The following is a 19,250-nucleotide window of genomic DNA, read 5'->3' on the forward strand; positions in this document are numbered from 1 at the left end:
GTTTCGTAGATATCACCGAATAACATCAACAAAATAGGTGATTCAAATGGGACATTCCATATTTCTAAATGCACTGATCGATGCAGTTTTTAATTCTTTACAAGTAAGTACTGGGCTACTCTCATGGCTAAAGACCATTATTTAAAAGAATACAATTGGCTCCGCTTATTTGAACTACTGTGTTAATCAAATCGAAAAATCTATACATAAAAAAAACGATTCCATTTAAAAACAAACTGCTGATCTATATAGGACCTAAACAGCTCCACCTACAAAAAAAAAAAAAAAAATACCTAGAATCAAATCGTGCACGGTACTCAATTTTTATTTGAAACATTTTTTTATATCAATAAACTGTTTTCGTAGATATTCGAGTGGACTGATTTAAATGGGTGATCCTACACATATATTTTATCTTAAAATTAATTTCTATCAATAATATAATTTATAGTATATTTGTATACAATTTATATCATAAAATTTTGTTAAGATTTTTTTTAGTAATAAAATCACAATTTTTAATCATAGAATATTTTTATATAAATGTTTTAGTAATAATGATTATTTTCATATAAGGACATGCAGTTTTTTAGAACGATTGAGGGAATTTATAAAAGAATTCGCTGTTTAAAAATAATACAAAATTTTTATCTTCTTACACTTTGGAAAACGGTACAAGTTCATATACAAATCTCAATTCTTGTACAAAACGTTCAACTATATTCTATCTATGCACACTAATACAATACACTAAATAAATTGTAATAAAATAATGCAATACAATATATATTGAAGTATCCGTTTCAATTTGTTCTATCGCTTAATTATCTCTACGCTTTAACTAGTTTAAATATATACAAAGTGGTTCAACGCCGACTCATATAGTTCTGTCTATCGCGTCTTAAATTTCATTTTGTACTGATTCGTAGGACATAGTAATTTTTAATTCTCAAAATCGATGAAACTCATAAATAATTTTTAAACAGTAAACAAGGAATAATTCAACAAAAACCACTCGTTTCTTAACTCCAACGTTTTTGCTATTGCTTCAAAGCAATTTCAATTGGTATAATAAGCAATAACAAAGATGTCGGAATTATATCTCTGAGATAGAAATAAAATAAAGAATTCTTAGTTACATTAACAATTAATTTTAAGAATGTTACAGTGACAAGTAGATTGGGTATGAATAGTAAATATTGAACAGATCCTGGGCTAGTTTCAAGCAAGCGTAAACCAATTCACTTCTATGCTGCCATGAAGATGTGAGGAGAGTTCGTTGTTAGTGTATCTGGTCAACAGCAGCACCAACAAGTTAAAACTGCAAACGAAAACGTTTTGGACGCCCGGTATGAATTGACAGTGTTCTTTTCACCGATTTATCACTATTAGTATAATCATAAAGCTTTCTTAAATCCTTCAAAAAATTTGAAGCCTTCCCTTGATATTCATCAAAGAAATTTCCCTACCGAAAAGGAACTGCTTTGGAATGAAATTATTTCATGCTCAGGCACTTAGGTTCGTTAGTTTTATACAGGGTGTATTCTCTGGCATTGGTTGCTATTTTTCAATGCAAGTTAGTCAGTCTTTAGTTCATTTCAATTTTTAAAATATTCAAAAAACTTTCTCTAATATTTCTGATATGAATTTCTGATTTCAATGTTGTCCGAATCCAATGTTATTATATGATCTATGATTATTATATGGAGGTTAAATGTAAGGTATCATTAAAGAAAATCAGAAAGATCTTGAATTTTTCAATTTTGTCAAAAAATTCTTTTAGATTGATTGCTGAAAATAGCTGAAAAATGATAGTTAAGTTTAGAGAATAAACTTTGTATAAAAAATATATATCATAGAAATCACAAAATAACAAAATTAATATAGCTTTTGAACACTATAAGTTTAAACCGGGTTATAATTAAAACAGCTGTCTAATAAAAATTTAATTATATATAAACTTGGAAGTTATTCAAAATATCCATATAGAAAGTAATCTTGTTTTTCATAAGAAAAATTTGTACATATTATTAACAATTTGATAAACATACCAAATTACATTTTGCTCATCTGACTCGTTTCGAAAATGGATTCAAACTATTAATCGTGTATAATCGGTTTTTGGATAGTTTATTTAGAACGTTTTTTTTTCTGTATGAACAATAGGATACGAATTATCTGAGATAATATTTTAAAAATCGTTAAGGTAATTTTCATGCAAACTCTACTGGAAAATTAAAGGAATTGAAACGCGCAACGCCTTCTAAGTCTTACTTGAAAAAGCAAACACCGTCTCCGTCGCTGTTCACCAGGCCTGTCTCGACGATGACACGTCGATGCAAGCTAAAAGAACGTTTTCCTTTTTTTATCAAATTTCTCGACGAAATTTCTCTACAGTCTTTCTAGACACGTTGTCTGCCACTAGAAAGGTTTGCTTTCGTTGAATTTTCCGCCAAATCTTTGGCGGGAGATTTGAAACCGTTTGCTCGAATACGCCGGGGAATCTCTGTTTTACTGATTGAGATGCGTTAAGTGAGAAGAGGAAGCCTACCATGTTGGGGTCGCCAGTGACAGCAGGCTAGGTGTAGGGCTAAAATAATCACGAGGATTTCGACAAATGCCAGTCCTGCTCCCACGCCGATTGCAATCGCTGCGTTTTCTTGTATTGTCCTCACTATCGCTTCGTAGCAACCCTAAAATATTCATAATATCGATACAAAATTGATACAACCCTACTGCTGCGATCTGAGTTAGGTCTTCTCTATGAATTGATCTCATTGATTTGTATCTTAAAATTTTTCCTTTTTAACGACATGTAAAAATTCCGAAAAAAATGTCACACATATATCAGATACCCAAGTACATATTCTGAAATTCTTTTTTTTTTATTTCTATGTTGAAAATTTTTATTGTGACAATTAATTTGAAGTTATAGTGTTCATATGAAATTTCAATTTATATCGTTCATTATAACATAGAAAAAATCGAAATGCTAGATCGACTCAACCGATTAAATCTGTCGTATGCGTTACAGACCTGTTTGTAGTAAGAATTACTGGAAGTGGGACTCATAGGGCAGGAAGGATCCTTCAAAGCATTGTTTTCCTTTATACAACAAGCTTCAGGAACAATCTTATCTGTAGTTGTCCAGTTTATGCTCTCTCGGAAGTCTGTGTAACTCTCCACTCCGCAACAATGAAGCTAAAAGTTAAAAGCAACATAAAAACACATGCCACAAGTTCATAACACCGGAAGAGGCTAAACCTATTATTCTATTTATGCCTATGAATCTTTCATACTAATCTCTCATGCGTTTCATTCCTCCCACACGCTCATTTGATTAATCAATTAATGAAGTCCTTAACAACCTGACTCATTAGGCCATCCCAAAAGACTGTAATTGTTTCTGTTTTGTCAATGTTGCTGGCGTAGTACTTAATCGTAGACTTGAGCAAACTTTGCGTACTCTTCTCCGCCTGGAACAATCCCAGTAAGGAGGATATTAAATTAAATATTGTTTATTCGAAATATTAGAATCTGCATTTCAGCAAAAATGACTTACGTCTCCTTTGAGCCCAAAGGCTAAACCCACTACGATACATTCGAGGACCACAACCAGTAATATAAGGACACCGTACTGCAAAATTAAAGTTACTTTTATAGTGTGAGACAATGAATGACATCGAAGAATATGTCAGAATACTTACAAAACAGAGCAGACATCTTGATTCGAACATTGCTCCACAGTACCCTAGGAAACTGATTAGGAAAGTCAGTGCTCCTGCTACAATTAGGATGTATGATATCACTCTGATGACATCTGCATCTGTTTTACTCTGGAAAAAAATCAGTGTGATCGCATTTCATATAAAATTAATGTACAGAATTTTGTAGGTATTTTCCTATTTTAAACTTTTCTATTTCTAAAACTGAAAATATTTTTTTTAGATACACCCTCAACTATTAATATAAAATTAAATAGAACTTACTAGAATATAAAATAATGTAGCAATAAAATTCATTAAATAGTAAAATACAAACATTATTACAGAGATTATAATTAAATAAAATTGCATTTTAATTACTACATTATAAATACAATAACGTGGCATTGGATTCTAATAAATTTTCTAGGAACTATTTTTTATCTGCAAATTTGACGAAAATTTACCAGTATATCTGCAGATTGGTCGAGTTTGCCTATGAGTTCAGCAAAAGAATTGCTGTCGGCAAATAGCCAGATTCCAAGAGCTAACGCAGCTCCTCCGGCCACCTGCGAAACAAAAGTGCTTAATTTTTTTGTTTTTTTTAAACCAAGTTTTTGTTAAACATCGCCCGACAAACTTTAATTTCTATTTTTTGCATTAGTTGAGAAAACCGTTTCTCTTTATCATTCGCAGTTTTTTGAATTGAATTTCGCGCCAAAGATGAAAATTAAAATCAAATATTTTTAATGTAAAAACTCCTTACGATTTTACTGACACACACCGTGACAATAAAACTAATTTGCTTTTCAAGATTTTGTTATCCCTGCCGTTAACAATTAGCGCAGGACATTCATTGAATTATTAGAAATTAAAAAATTTAATCGAATATTTTCAATGGAAAAAATCCTTTTGGTCTTTACGGGTATTTGCTTTGAAATTCGAGTCGTTTTGTAGTTTGAAGTTTTCGCGCAAAATTCAAACTTGAATTTGAATATTTTCACGCTATGGCTGAGAACAGTGCAGTGCAAAGAAAACGCAGTTATCATTGTGTTAACAACCTAATCTAGTTGACAAATAATTACTACAAGGATATGAACACCGTAACAAGTACATCATTGTTCAAATTCTATATTTTAAAGTAAAATTACAAGTTATGCATCCTGCACCACGTCCGTTCTACCTAGCTTGCTAATTAAACAGTAGTTTCTCCTTCGTCAGGAGAAAATTGACTGATTAAAACACTTTCATATATTCGTTATACGCATACTTACGAAGAAAACGAAATTAAAGAAACACAGGAAGTATTTGGCACACTGTGATGCGCACGCCATTTTGCTTTCGTTCGCTTGTCTTCCACCTGTGACAAAACAAAAAATGTTTATTAGCACCAATAAACAAGACAATCATTTCTTTATTGCCTGCAGAAACGAAACAAAAAAGAAAATAATTAAGCGAAAGTCTACCAATTTTTAAAAACCATGTTCATCATTTTATTATTGCATAAATTAAGTTCCAATTTTTTTTTCCAGGATGTTACAACAGTTCAATCCCTCGGTTCGGATAATCGAGGTTCTACTGTATCGAGATTTAAACAAGTAAATATATTCCAAACTGTATCGTGTTTGGTATCACATCGATCAGGAAAGTGTCACGAATATGTTGGTCAAAGTTTCATGCAAACATCATTAAAATCGAAATAGTTATGATACTGAATTATCTGAATTGTCTAGTCGATCTCCGCTATAGTCTTCGAGAAAACTGCTTCTAAATTTTTATGCGAACCACCCTGTAGATAGGATCGCTGCATCACAACAGAGAAATAAAACGTGCCTGTTTGAAATGTCATTTCATTTGACGATCGGCGAGGAGTTAATTGTCATTTAGACTCGGCTAGATTTAGCTGTGTCAAGTATAGCGCAGTGCCTGGCAACGACTTTTCGATAGTCCAACCGATTCGCCTGAAAATTCTTTATATTCAATGGCTTCGATGCACTATTATTTAATCTTTTATTAAAAATTGTAAAAACTGGTACTTTTCTATGTTTTTCACAATTAGAGTTTGCGACGGAAAAGTCAAGAAATTAAATATGTTAGATTCTTTTTTTAAACTTTCAGATGCGATGAAATTGGGAAAATGGTGCACAAACTGGTACAGTAAAGTCTTGATTTAAGTCCAATCCTCGGGTCCGTGCTGTGACATAGATCGTGTAGGGCTACTAGTTTTTTGTGATCGCGCGGCTGAACGCGCACTACATACCGTTAATTAAACCACTAAATACAGTTCAAATTGTACCGTGTTTAGAGTCTTTTTAATCAGAAAAATGCCACAAATAAGTTGGCGAAAGTCTCATAAAAAAATAATGAAATTTTGTAATTGGATTAGTAGTAGTTCACACGTATGCCTTCCAGTGGAGGTGATAGGCGAACTGACTAAGATCGTGTAGCTCCGTTCGGCTTAGATCAAGACATTACTGTATTTCAGACATAGTGTTAAAAATGTGCGATTTTTTATTGTCTTTCTATTGCTACTCGAATGGTAGCGACACACTTTTCGTTTACAGTGCAGTAAAACGCCAACAATACAAATGTATTTCGAGTTTTATGACATCGTTGTAAAACGGACGCTTCGGTCTCTAAATCCGCGATAACTTGTGTAGCGAACAAAATTTTAAACTAGCGTCGGAGCATCTACTACAAAGAGCGACTTAGGGCGCCAAAAAGCAGAGACTTTGTTCTGTCAAATGAGTTACGAAAGGGTAAATTTGCTTAACCCTGCAGAAACATGTTGAATGTATAAAATTTTCCAGATAGGAAAAGAAAGTATCTCAACAAAACACAAGTCATTTTAATAAAAGTAAAGACTTCGCTCTTTAAAACGGGCCTAGGTAAATCGTCCATTGATTATTTCCACGAAATTACAACACATTGAATATCAACAACTTTCCAACAAGATGTAGTAATCTAATTTGAATAGTCAGCAAAAACGCATCGAATCGATGCAATTACGGCCGACAAAAAAGTGCAACTTGCAAAAAGGTGTCGAAAGTAGAGAATTCGTCATTCCTCCGTTTCCCATGAAATTGTTGAACGATTGCTAAAGTCCGCGTCCGATTTTCAGAGACCTCAAGACCTTTTTTTGGAGGAAAACCGCCGCAGTTTTTACCGAAAAGAAATTCACCAGCTTGTACAACGTTGCGAGACAATTGTAAAAATACTTTTTACTATATACTTAATTGTAACACTTGTTATTTTAAAATGCGAACCCTTTTATTTTTCAATACAACTTTTACAATCATCTAATACAGGGCTTCCCAAAGTTTTACATAGGTCGGCCAAATTGTAAATTCCAAAACATTTGGCGGACCAAAAAAAAGTTAGGCATAAGGGAAGGATTTATACTAATTTTATAACATGATACTATACTGATACTAATTTTATAACTTTCTTTACGACAATAATTACTTTCTATTACGAACTATCAATTAACACATTTCAAAATTATAATTCGCAAGCCGTATTTCTAGGAGAACATCTTTTCGCCTAAGATTGATCGATTTATCGAGCATGAATAAAATTCTTCAAGTTTACACATGTTTCCCTGCGCTCGCATGTTCTCAAGCATGCGAACGGTGTCTCTAGCCGTATGTAACTTGCCCGAGACGCAATATATAAATTATACAGTCTCCGGGCGCAAGGACGGATTATGAGAGACGTTAGGCGGAAGAAGAAACCGGATTGTTAATTGTATGTAGCCGTGGAAGACAATCCGAGAACGCAAGGCACGAGGTCTCCGGTATTGAAAGTCTCTCGGCGCACGGTTTTCTCGCTGTCGACGATCATTTCAAACGCATTTGCATCGTGATTGCCCTCCTCGGACGCAGCCAACGATGAAATCTTGCCGTAACACGCTGCCCAATCAATTCTAACTCCTTCTTTACGTGATCCCTATACATTCTGACACGCTCAACGCGAATTTGAAAGTCCGAAATCGAATTTTCAAATTTCGGAATTTCTCCCGCGCTAACTAGAAGCGAGTTGCATTTTCCTTGCGTAAGGCAGTTGTTCCAGTAGTCAGCCACGTAAGGCCGGGAGTCGGTCATCTTAGGTGTTGTTATTATTAATGTACTACTTTCTAAATGTTTTACTTGGGGACGTCAGGCTACACACTGAACGCGAGGGAATAGCTAGAGCATCGTGCTCCTTGAAATATTTAACAGTACGTTAGCGAATATTTTTATTTTTAAACAATTTGTCTCTAGGTGCTGAAATAATTGTCTCAGAACAATTCTAATCAATTCTACCAAATACAACATCTGCTTTATAATATTATAAACATAATTGTATTTGAACGATACTCAAAGAGAGCGAGAGTGCTTTTCACAGAACCAACTTTTTCAGACATTTTTCAATTTACTTTGAAAATTAACTCTTTCAGAGCTAGGTCTCCCAAAAATGAGAGGGGGAGTTTTTTTCCAAATTTTTAAATTAATTTTCGCGTTAATCGCGAAGGATGTAGCAAAAATTATGATCTGGGAGATGCAAGCAGTGTCGCCAGATGAGGGGAGGGAGCACGAATTGAGGGGAAAAAGTTACCCTCTCTCCGCCAGTACCGGAGTATGCACGACAGAGACGAAACGCGTCACGTGACCGGGGGGGGGGGGCAAGCATAGGAAAAATTAGAGTGGGGGAGCAAGACTTGATCTGGCGACTATGGATGCAAGACGGTTGAAAGACTGCTTTCAGCATCATAATCTTAACTTTTCAATTTTTATTTTGTTAAATCGATAAACCAATTAAGAAATCGATAATCCAATTTTTCTTTGTCACTATCCTCTTGAAATTTTTTAATTTGTATTTTGATCGAGCGATTTATTAATTTAGAACTTGATCGAGAGATTTATTAACTGATGTTTTCATGGAATTGGCTTTACAAAATCGTAGGATAATTGCATAACAAACTTAATAGTGAGATAGATTACTATCTGACGAAGAGAACAGCAAGGTTGCAATTGTATTCATTATTCATTACATGGGAATACCTCAGCCATGTTTGTACCGAGTTAATTTTCATTCCGAATGCAATATCACAGCAAAAAGATTCATTGGCTTAGAATAATAATAGATCTCTATCATGAAAAAACATTCTGTTTTTGACGTGTCCTCGTTCAAGATTTATTTATTCATTTTCCTATGATTAATTTTTATTGTAGGCATACAATCGAAAGCAAACCTTCTTATTATATAGAAGACACTATAATCTGATATATTTTTACTATCCACAGTAACTTAGTATTATTATATCTAATATTGTTATATTTTCGGTATAAGAGAGAGTTATAACAGAAAATTGATTTTTAAAAATAGATGAAGCATTATGCTACGTGTTAATTAAAAAAAATCCATATTTTTATTTGTATTCAACCCAAATATGGAGAGGGTTAATTACCGTTGCAGCCAAATCGTGTCGTTACGTTGCTGCAGCTCAAGTTCAGTTTGCGTAGGGTGTATTCTTAACAAACAAGAATTCGGCCTAATTTGCCCAATTCTCGATGCTCTTTGTCGCTCGCCCACGATAATTCCACCGACAAATATGTCTTAATTAAGCAACTGGAGCATAGCGAAGGCGTTCTCCGACAACGACAAGCTACGTTTGCTCCGAAGAAACATTTCGTTCGAATATATCAACCGCTCTAATTTAGTTTAACTTCGTCTTGCACCCTCGTTGCACTTACAATGTATTTCATTGCATAATGCAGTGCACACAGTTCGAGATACTTTAACTAATAAAGTAGGCTCCCGTTAAGTCGTGGAACAAGACCACTAAATTCTCTATAAATTTAATCCCGCGATTTTATTAATATACAGAGTGTCCTGTTTGATTCAAGTAGTTCAGAATGTCTAAGGAACTGCTGGCAATGGGGAAATAACAGTTGAACGGCTGTAAGCGGCTGCATGATTTGATGTCACTTGTATTTTAATAGTGGTGACCTCCGAGCGAAGGTCAGCGAGTTTCTTTTTTAATTAGTCAATACAGTTTTTAATCGTCTACAAAAATAGTCCCAGAGTTATTTGTGGCTAAAAATCATTAGTTCAAGAGACATTAAGTGCACTCAAAATTAGATAACGTTCTACTCCAATGAAAAATATACAGGGTGATCCATTCGTGTGGATACTATTAGCGAATATCAACTGCTGCTGATATTAAAAAATGTTTCAGACAAAAATTGTATAATTTTGAAAGGAGCATAGTTTGACGTGAGCACTTTTTCGCAAATAAATACGCGGAGGACAAATGAAGATCAACAGTATATTTTTAACGGAATTGTGTATTTTTGAATGCACAGGACCATGCAGCTTGTAATTCTGTTCAAAACAGTACTAATCTAACAGTACCTATGGCTAAAAATCACCATTAGATCCTGAGATATTTCAATTCAACTGCCAAGTACTATACGATTTTCAGATTCGAATTTCTCCTGAATTATGTGGTAGAGAATTGAGAACCGCATCGACTCAGAAATGCAAGATTTCTCGATTAAAAGAAATGTATACGGGGTGTACAATTTAAATTAATAAAAAAAAATCGTGACACAAAGCGTGCAACGACAAAAATAGGCGTAACCTCAAGACAATATCGAAACGGTATCGCAATCCCCCTTGGTTCCGTAGAAAATCCGCAAAAAGCTTCGTTCAGATCGTTTTCTCGAATGCAACGGTGCATTCGGCTGCACTCGAGCGTTCTGTCGGCGACGAAAAAAAAAGACGCAGAATTCGTTTCGAAGGACTCGCGTCCACGACGCCGGATTTCTCGCGTGAATGCATTCTGAGCTTGCACGGCGTGCATTATGCAACGAGCACGCGATACATTTACGGGTACCGTCAATTGCGTCACCGTCGAAAGTTGTCAAACTCGTTGAACCGCTGAAATTGAACGGATTAAACGGCGAACAAATGCTGTGGTTAATATCGCCAGTTAATATTTCGCCCGTTTCAGCGGCAACTTTCCAAAAAGTCTGCGCGGAAAAGGTCTCTGGAAAGAAGTCGCATCGGGTACCGGAAAACTGCGAACTGGTCGTTACGCACGATTTGCGCGTAAAATAAGCGGATTGTCGACTTTATATTCCTTCCTGATGCAAGTCCGGTCCAATATATAATTTTACATCGATTTCCTTTATTATTGCTCAACGGAGTACCATTTTGTGTTTCGCTTGAAGTCGGTCCTTTGTTAATAATACCACCGGTACGAAATATTCGATCAAACTCGCGAATAAGATTGTTCAATGAATTATTTGAGCGTACATTGAGTATGAAACGTAAGACCGTATACACAGCGTGCTCCATTGTTTCAGGTTATAACTCCGTTACCAGCGCAGTCACAGAAGAATGTCAAAAGGAGAAAGAGTTCAAAGAGTACTACATCCGTAGGACCACGTTCCTTTAAAAGCACAATGGTGCACGTGCTTTCAACAATTCCATTATTGTTTCTCTTATCATTCCACGTAAAAAAGTATTGGGGCACAATCATATAAAAATCATTAGTTATCGAGATATTTTAAGAAAACATCTTTACTGAGGAAAATGCTTGTAATTAGGAAACTAGCCGTAATAAAAATTTGAAAAAATTGCACACATACTGTTGCAACTATACTGCAACACCCTTACATTAATATTTTATATGGACAAGGATTTTTATATCAAATATTGTTTTCATGTTGAACGTGTTCGAGGATATTTGAATCGTCACAGCTTCATAACTAGCCGTAATAAAAATTTGAAAAAATTGCACACGTACTGTTGCAACTATACTGCAACACCCTTACATTAATATTTTATATGGACAAGGATTTTTATATCAAATATTGTTTTCATGTAGAACGTGTTCGAGGATATTTGAATCGTCACAGCTTCATAACTAGCCGTAATAAAAATTTGAAAAAATTACACGGGTACTGTTACACTTGTACCACGACTGTGCATTGAATCAGTATTACTTTACAAACTGTACAGTGGACAGTTAAAGAGCTAAAACGGACGTTCGCAACGAGACCGCGATGTAACTCGGCCAAATAGCTTCCTGATTATTCCGTGAGCCGCTCAGCTGATTTCCTCTTTCTCCTACAGTGATCGTCTCGTCCCTCGATGTCACCCAGATCACCGACAGCTTCTCATGGCTGCTTATTACTCTTATAGAAATGATAAGGCATCCCAGTCACCGTCATTAATTATTATCATAGCTACAATAAACTCTAATGGCGATTTCTTGTTGCTACACCTTATCAATCCCACGAGCGTGTAGTATAATTAGAGTACAATATGTGTACGTATTTTCTTTCAAACTTTTATTACAATTAGTTCAGAAGTAATGGGCAATTTTGAATTTTTGAGATTTTTTATTTTGTTAAATATTATAAAATAAGGATTTGTAAGCAAAATAAAAATTGTCCGGATTCATTACAAGATACAGGAGCTACATTAATTTCGTTTCTTTTTTAATGAGACAATTTATTTTCCTCATAAATGCATACAATTCGTAGTCTATTCTGAACACTCGTAACTAGACTGCGAATTTTTGTGAAAAATAAAAACCTTCTGCATTAATAGCAAGGCACAAAAATTACATAGACATTTATTTTTATCTTTTAAATAGTCGTGATTAGAGGAAAATAATATAACAGCATCTTTAAATGTCTTCTCTATTTTGTATTTGATCTACTATTAATAACGAAAGTAATACGACGAATAAATTGAAATTATCTCAGAAACGGTACATGTTAGGACAACTGCGCGTCAGTCATTTTTTGTTCAGAATTTACCATTCTATTGAAATCGGGCATGAAAGATAAGTCATTCCATTTTAAAACCGAGAGTGACATATGTGTCACTCGATATGTCCTTTACGCGTCCACTCGTCAAAAGGCTACTATCACTATATTATTAATTGCTTCAAATCGTGTCATTTTCATTTGAAACATTTTCGCGTATTGTTTAAAATAACGAAGATATTTCGTATAGACACTGTGTGTATATGTAATGCTCTTTTTTCGAATTTTTATCACGATTGAAATAGAAATCGTCACCGCTCGCGTGTCAGACAAAAGAGAAGAAACAGGGGATGCTTCGGTAAAATCGATTTGTATTGGTTTCGTGTTTGCCGGATGTCGTGTTTGGTGCGTTGATCTCCCTGGCGACACGGCCGATGTTCTGAGAAGCCCGCTTTATTCGCGAGCAAAGCTTGGACAGCGATGTCATGTTACATTACCCGTTGCATTACATTCGTGTCTGTATCCGGCTTAAGGGGCTGCCCTATTCCAGAACACTAACTTTCAAAATGTTTCACCGACAAATTAAAAAACCCATTACCATCATACTTTGATACAGATTTTCTATGAGAATGTTTTAATTAGTACTGACAAATCGTTATTTAACACTAGGTTTACGGAGTACTAAAAGTGACCAGTCTGGATTATTTTATAAAAATATCAAGAATATATTCAGCCAGATTTTTAGCAACTGTTACCATAATTTATTATAAATGCATGTTTACAATCGCAATAATTGTAAATTAAAGAATGTAGAACTCGTCATTTTTACAGGTCCCGTAAATCTGGTGTTAATTACCCTGCTGTTTCCAGGGCTTTTCACCAATTGTAATAATACTTGATGGTTGTAGCTTGAGAACAAAACTGTAAAGACTGTAAGAATTTAACGACATTGTTAATTTTGATGAAATTTTCGGAATACGTATAATTAATCTACAAAACATATTTTTCAAATTTTCAAGTACAGGCCCACATGAAAAAGTTGTAAACGACAACTTTTAGTATTTTCTCTGTAATTCCAATCAATTGCAATATTCAAAAAATTTTCTTCATATCATGTAATAAACTAATTTTTCTAACTTCTAAAAAAAATCGAAGTCGTGTGATTAAAAGTTATCGTCCTTTGAACTTTGATTAAATAGGAGCCAAATGTAGGCAACGATTTTATAATTGGCTCAACGTGATACCGTACTTTGTTAATCAATGAAAAAAGATATTGAAGATATCGAATGTATTTATGTTATAGCCCAACACATCCTTTTCATGAGATTAATTCATTTTATATACAGGGTGGATCAACTAAAGAGATTACCTAAATATCTGTATTAATGTTGTACAAAAATACTTCTCGGGAGTATGTTGGTTCACCCTATATAAACTACAATAAAATACGCTAATTCTACGGTTCAATTCTATGGGATTAAAATAGAATTTCGTTCTGCAGTTCTATAGAATTAAAGTAGAATTAACTTAGTTTAAAAAATAAAATTTGACAGTAAAGTACACGTAATAATTATGTGTTTAATACCTGAGGTGTCGATTGCTTCTGCGACCAACTGTGATATTACTTCGAAAGAATTATAGCTGCCACATCGACTATTGCAAGTTTGAAGAAATGGGTGTAGGCTGGACAGTTATTATGACCTTTACCTGTCCTTTTTTCGCAAAATAGATAACCGTAATCAGATAGTGTGAAAACTGGTTGGGTCACTTAACCGTACACCTAAATTTACTCAGAAACTTGTCCTCCACGAAGAAATGTTTCGCAGGAAAATGTTTTGATATCGATCGCGGCATAAACTGTGTTAATTAGTTTTTTAACGTGTCGACATTGTGGATCTTATATAATTTCATTGAATCGAATGGCTCAAGGTTTCAACTTCGTATCTATCTATCGCCGCAACATTTCTAGGAAATTTGTTGGTCACAACTTTCACTTTTTCAGAGTAAATTAAGTGTTCCGACTTAATTAAAACTTGTTCCTACTTTCGAGGAAGTAAGAATTTCTTGTTCACACAAATATATACGGATTAACAGTTTCGGTTAATCCAACACATTTTACGACAATAACAGCTTTGAACAGCTAGTTTGAAAAGCGTTAATTTATACTGTTCGTTAAATGATCAATATACCAGAAGACTATACAATAAATAAAACTGAAGTATTATAACAGTAATATTGATTGACAAAACATGATGTACCGGTTAACTTAATTTTATCCTCAATTAAACACGTTATGTACACAAATATAATCAAAATACATTGAAATATCATGTACAATTGTATTTGCTATAATCATGTTTATACTTATTATCTTTATTATACAAGTGTGTAAAATACGTAACATTTAATGTAATTATAGATAGAATGAAGCAGTAAATTAAGTTTCCTATTTAATTATAATTGATATATTCAATTTTCAATATGTAAATTGAATTCATGATTGTTATGAATTTCATAGCCGTGATTTGTTCGTTAATGACCAACAAAATAATTGAATATGCAAAGAAATTAATTAAATCGCTGACTGATTTATCTGACGATATCAAATTCTAACGGCATACAGGATGCACAGTGATTGGCTGTCGCATCGCGATACAGCGATTCGAAAACCGGCCGGGTCTTAATTGCTTTATTGCCATTAGCGTAGAGAAGCGGGATTTCTAGACGTACAGCTGCAAGCAGCATGCGTTACGACTATACTTGGACCTTTTGAGAATTTTTCGACAAAAACGGGCACCAGGGATCCCAGAACAATTCACGGGAACCGGCACAGTGCCGTTCAGAATGATTTTGTACTTTGTCCCCGTTTCGAAAAGCCGAATCGAATAACATCAATAGATTTAACAATTTTTTTTTAAACGTAACAAATCAAGGAATTTGAAATGACCTTGGAAATAGCCCCTTCCAAGGAACATTTTTGGGACACCATGTATAAGTATACAACTAACATTTTATGAAAAATTTCCAAGTTTCCTTGACCACTATAGTGGCCAATAACTCGGTAATTGAATGACGATTTTGATACTCTGGGTCAAGATATACCTGGGCTCTGCCATCGGAGGGTTGATCGTCTAAGATTAACCCAGTTTCGTTCGTCGTTGTTTGGTAAGAACAATAAACCTAGCTGAAGAGAATTACACCGTTTCGCAAGGTAAAGATAATTTTTACAGACAGATTATCGGGTGCCGCAACGAGAAGAGGTTACAATCGGCAAAGAAGAATCGGTGGTTCTGTGATGCGCAGCGTTTCCATAACGACAGATTGTATGCACTTTGAGGGACGTCAATGCCCTCGTTGCTTTACATGTTCCGAGCCGCACCGAACAAAAACATTTCCACGAGGGGTAGTTTCGCCCGTCCCCAAATGACTAACACGGTTGTACACCCGCGCATCCTTTCCCTCTGCTCAAAATAATAAGAAACTGACCCAGTTTATTCTATCGCTTCTCAACATACCTTAACATCTCGTGTATATGAAAACTTCGTGGCCGAAATGAGAATATTCTAATAAAATTACACTTTAGAGGAGTTTAATTATAAATTAAAATAATTTCATAATAATGTATGTGATTGACACCGGTATCGGCAACATAATACTAATCCGGTGATGGGTTTTTTTTCTAATGATTTTTGTTGTGAAACTTTCTCGAACATATTCGTGACGCTTTTCTAATTAATATGGTACCAAACACGGTACAGTCTCCAATAAATCATTAAAGCTCGAAACCTCTACTTTTCACACCCGGAAATTGTGTTTTCTTCAATGATACTCTTGCTACAGAATGTTAAAGAGCATTTACGTTTTTGCGTCATTTTTAGGCCTTTATGGAATTTTTTAAAGGAAATTAGAACAATGCTCTTAACTGGCTTTATGCTCATCTATTTACTAGTATTTGAACTACATTATATATTTTTTTATGTCAAAATATTTAATATTTTCAATATTTTAAAAATAAAGTATTCAATTCAGTAAATAATTAGTAAAATATAGTGACAGTAACGCTTAAAAATATCTTAAATTAATTTTAACTGTTTGAAGTTAATGTAAAAATCATTTCTATGATTGGCTAGAAAATTTATTCGAATTGGTTAACAAATTACGAAACCAAAATTGATAATGACACGTGAAAAATTGTATAACTCTGTGCTTCACGAATGTCGCAAACGTATAGCACTTCCGACTATACAAACGTATTATAAAGTTTTGAACTTATTTCTATAGAGTACTAGTATCGGTGTCGGCTATTCATTAAATAAGGAGTTTCGACCCTGATTCATACACTCCCATCTAAAAGTGAATCATCCGACACTAACATCAGTAAAGATATAATGAACAGAAAAGATATTTTTCTTAGCTCGCAAAACAAAATGCACCAAATTCATTTTTTAAACAATGGTAATAATCATAACAATAAATGAATTTGTGAATTTTAATAGTAAATATCGTAGTATTTTCTAAATGTTCGATACTAAATTTTCTAATGAGATATTTCTAATTTTTTTATTTATCCTAAATGAAGAATTAATCGACTTCCCTAAATGGTGCAACAATTTTATTTCTTACCTCTTCAAATTTTCGAATGTCTAATAAATAATCAAAAGACCTTCGAAATTTAAGGCCTAAGGCAAAAAAATCTTAAAATCTGAACTAAGAATTCAAACGGATGTCTTATCGAGAGACTCTTCGTAACCTAAAATTATCTTTTAGGGTCCTCAAGCTTTCTAAACGCTATGTCCCAGTATGTAGATAGTGTCCCCCGTAAAGAAACGGTAAAATCAATAGAAGTGCACACTGAGCATAAAACTCAGAATATCTAAAATATCAGTGCACTTGAACATTGACAATGATTGTTAGCGACAGTGCCGCAGGAATTTCTTTCAAAATAAAATATTACGTAGTAGGTATTCATGTAAAATTAGGAAGACATGGTGGTATATATAAAATTAAATTGTCACTTCGATGATTTCATATTTCTTTCGATAATACAGATCTATAAACTTTTCAATTTTCCGCTTTCGTGAATTTTGATTTCAGAAACTACTTGTTAGATTAAATCGACATTTTATAATATCACAGAAGGATTGTTGTTACAATATTTCATTGAGTTCAAATATTAATTTTGTAACATTAAAAATGAAAACTTAATATTACAAACAAAATCCTATTTAAACGATAATTTACCATTAGTATCTGTGTACAATTATACGCTGTATACGAATATTTAAAAGTGTTGAATTTTTAAATAAAAATGAAAAAACTCGTATAATCAAAAAATTTGTATTTCTTCTTTACCTGATTTTTTTATCTAACACAGTTCAACTGGTGGGTTATTTAAAGTCTCTATTTAAATCTAAGAAATCTGTTTTGGAATTTTTAGAATTTACGTCAAATAAATTATTTTTATTTATGTTGTATTGTTTCATTAATAAATTAATTAAAAAATATGTGAATCATGTTTCTTCAGCAATTTCGTATTTTTGAATCAGTAATATTCGGTACTTCATAAATTATATTCATTGTCTCTTAAAAGTAAACAATTTCATTTAGAATAAACAAATCAGTTAATGCATATAAGTTTGTACTAGATTTACAGTGTATGTAGTAATCGTGACACAAAAATCTAATTCTTCAAGCCGTAAATCATCTGTTGCTGTAACTCTTATCAAGCAAAGGGAAAAGCAGGTGTGGAGGGAGGGGGGATATTTCCAAGAAGGGAAAGTCGCGCGTCCAATTACAACACAAATATAAAACCAAGTAAATTGTCTCCTCAAAGTATCGACACGAATTCCTCTGCATCAAGGAAGGAAAATAAATGACAAAACAATCCAACAACAATATTTCCCCTTAAGTATCAGAAACAAATCGTTCATTAAATAATCGAAAATACTGAGAACATTGCGTAATAAATTTTATTGACTCCTCTTCGAAGATTTTTTTGCATGCGTAATTTTAAAATATCAAAAATGCTATAAACAAATGAAATTTTCCATTATCAAAGTAGTTTTCTATTTTATGTATTACAAGATGTTAACAAGCGATAATTACCAGACAATAAGCAAGCACACTTTCTACGAGAGAAAGGTAATTCTTAAAGTGTCGAAGCAAACCGTTATGATGTTAAGATCGGTAACTAAAAGACTGTACAAACACAGCTAAACAAATGTACACATTTAGAAGTTTCTACTTTCTACTGGTTTATAAAATTATATGAGGTGAAGATCGGCATACATACACACGCACGCACACACTGTACCAAAGTTTACTTCTCGCGAGAAACGATCTGTTATTTTGACACTTACTGACCGATGCACGGGTGAATTCCTAAGAAAACGATTCGACAGCGTGGCGTATAAAAATATAAAATTAATTATACCTCGTCGCGCGTAATACCATGACACGAACGCTATAAAAAGAGAACGCGGGAGCAAGGTGGTTCCAAGTAACATGAACCGTGCTCAAGGAAGAAACAATCCTGAACAGGGGACAGAAGAAGAGAAGAAAAAGAATTTCAGATTACTTACGTTCACGATGCTGCGGCCAGGATTCCCCTGTGGTAGAAATCCCACGAGATTAACTCACTTCACACCACGCCACTATTCGTCACCATTATAACAACAGAGGAACCGAATTGTTATCATTTCACTGGCGTCATTCTAATTAACAGGTCCCACAAGATGCAAGCAGTTGAGACCGTCCTTACTCCGCGCTGTTTGCCGCGCAT

At 34.0% G+C, this 19,250-nt stretch overlaps 1 protein-coding gene across 4 annotated transcripts; it reads right to left on the reverse strand.

Annotated features, from left to right (window-relative positions):
• Window positions 1–115: 115 nt before the first annotated feature.
• Tsp66e (Tetraspanin 66E) lies at window positions 116–19,246 on the reverse strand. 4 transcript variants are annotated; one of them, XM_076796182.1, is made up of 10 exons: window positions 19,051–19,246; window positions 4,979–5,064; window positions 4,172–4,273; window positions 3,708–3,836; window positions 3,563–3,637; window positions 3,369–3,476; window positions 3,037–3,201; window positions 2,552–2,693; window positions 2,275–2,343; window positions 627–1,321 (listed from the first exon to the last, which is right to left on the reverse strand). In XM_076796182.1, the coding sequence occupies exons 2-9, from the start codon at window positions 5,036–5,038 to the stop codon at window positions 2,306–2,308; spliced, it is 819 nt and encodes a 272-aa protein (XP_076652297.1). In that variant the 5' UTR covers window positions 5,039–5,064; window positions 19,051–19,246; the 3' UTR covers window positions 627–1,321; window positions 2,275–2,305. The 4 variants fall into 4 exon arrangements, with proteins under 4 accessions (XP_076652299.1, XP_076652297.1, XP_076652296.1 ...); XM_076796184.1 differs by lacking the exons at window positions 627–1,321; window positions 2,275–2,343 and adding an exon at window positions 116–269; XM_076796181.1 differs by having other exon boundaries at window positions 627–2,343.
• Window positions 19,247–19,250: the final 4 nt, after the last annotated feature.

The sequence above is a fragment of the Halictus rubicundus genome, chromosome 11, assembly GCF_050948215.1.
Source record: "Halictus rubicundus isolate RS-2024b chromosome 11, iyHalRubi1_principal, whole genome shotgun sequence".
Taxonomy (NCBI): domain Eukaryota; kingdom Metazoa; phylum Arthropoda; class Insecta; order Hymenoptera; family Halictidae; genus Halictus; species Halictus rubicundus.

Excerpts from the sequence above, each read along its gene's own strand:
- Tsp66e (XM_076796182.1), bottom strand. The coding sequence starts at position 5,038 with ATGGCGTGCGCATCACAGTGTGCCAAATACTTCCTGTGTTTCTTTAAT. Across the intron at positions 3,837-4,171 it reads ACCAATCTGCAGATATACTG|AGTAAAACAGATGCAGATGT; the intron begins GTAAATTTTCGT and ends ATTTTTTTCCAG. Across the intron at positions 3,638-3,707 it reads CAAGATGTCTGCTCTGTTTT|TACGGTGTCCTTATATTACT; the intron begins GTAAGTATTCTG and ends TTAATTTTGCAG.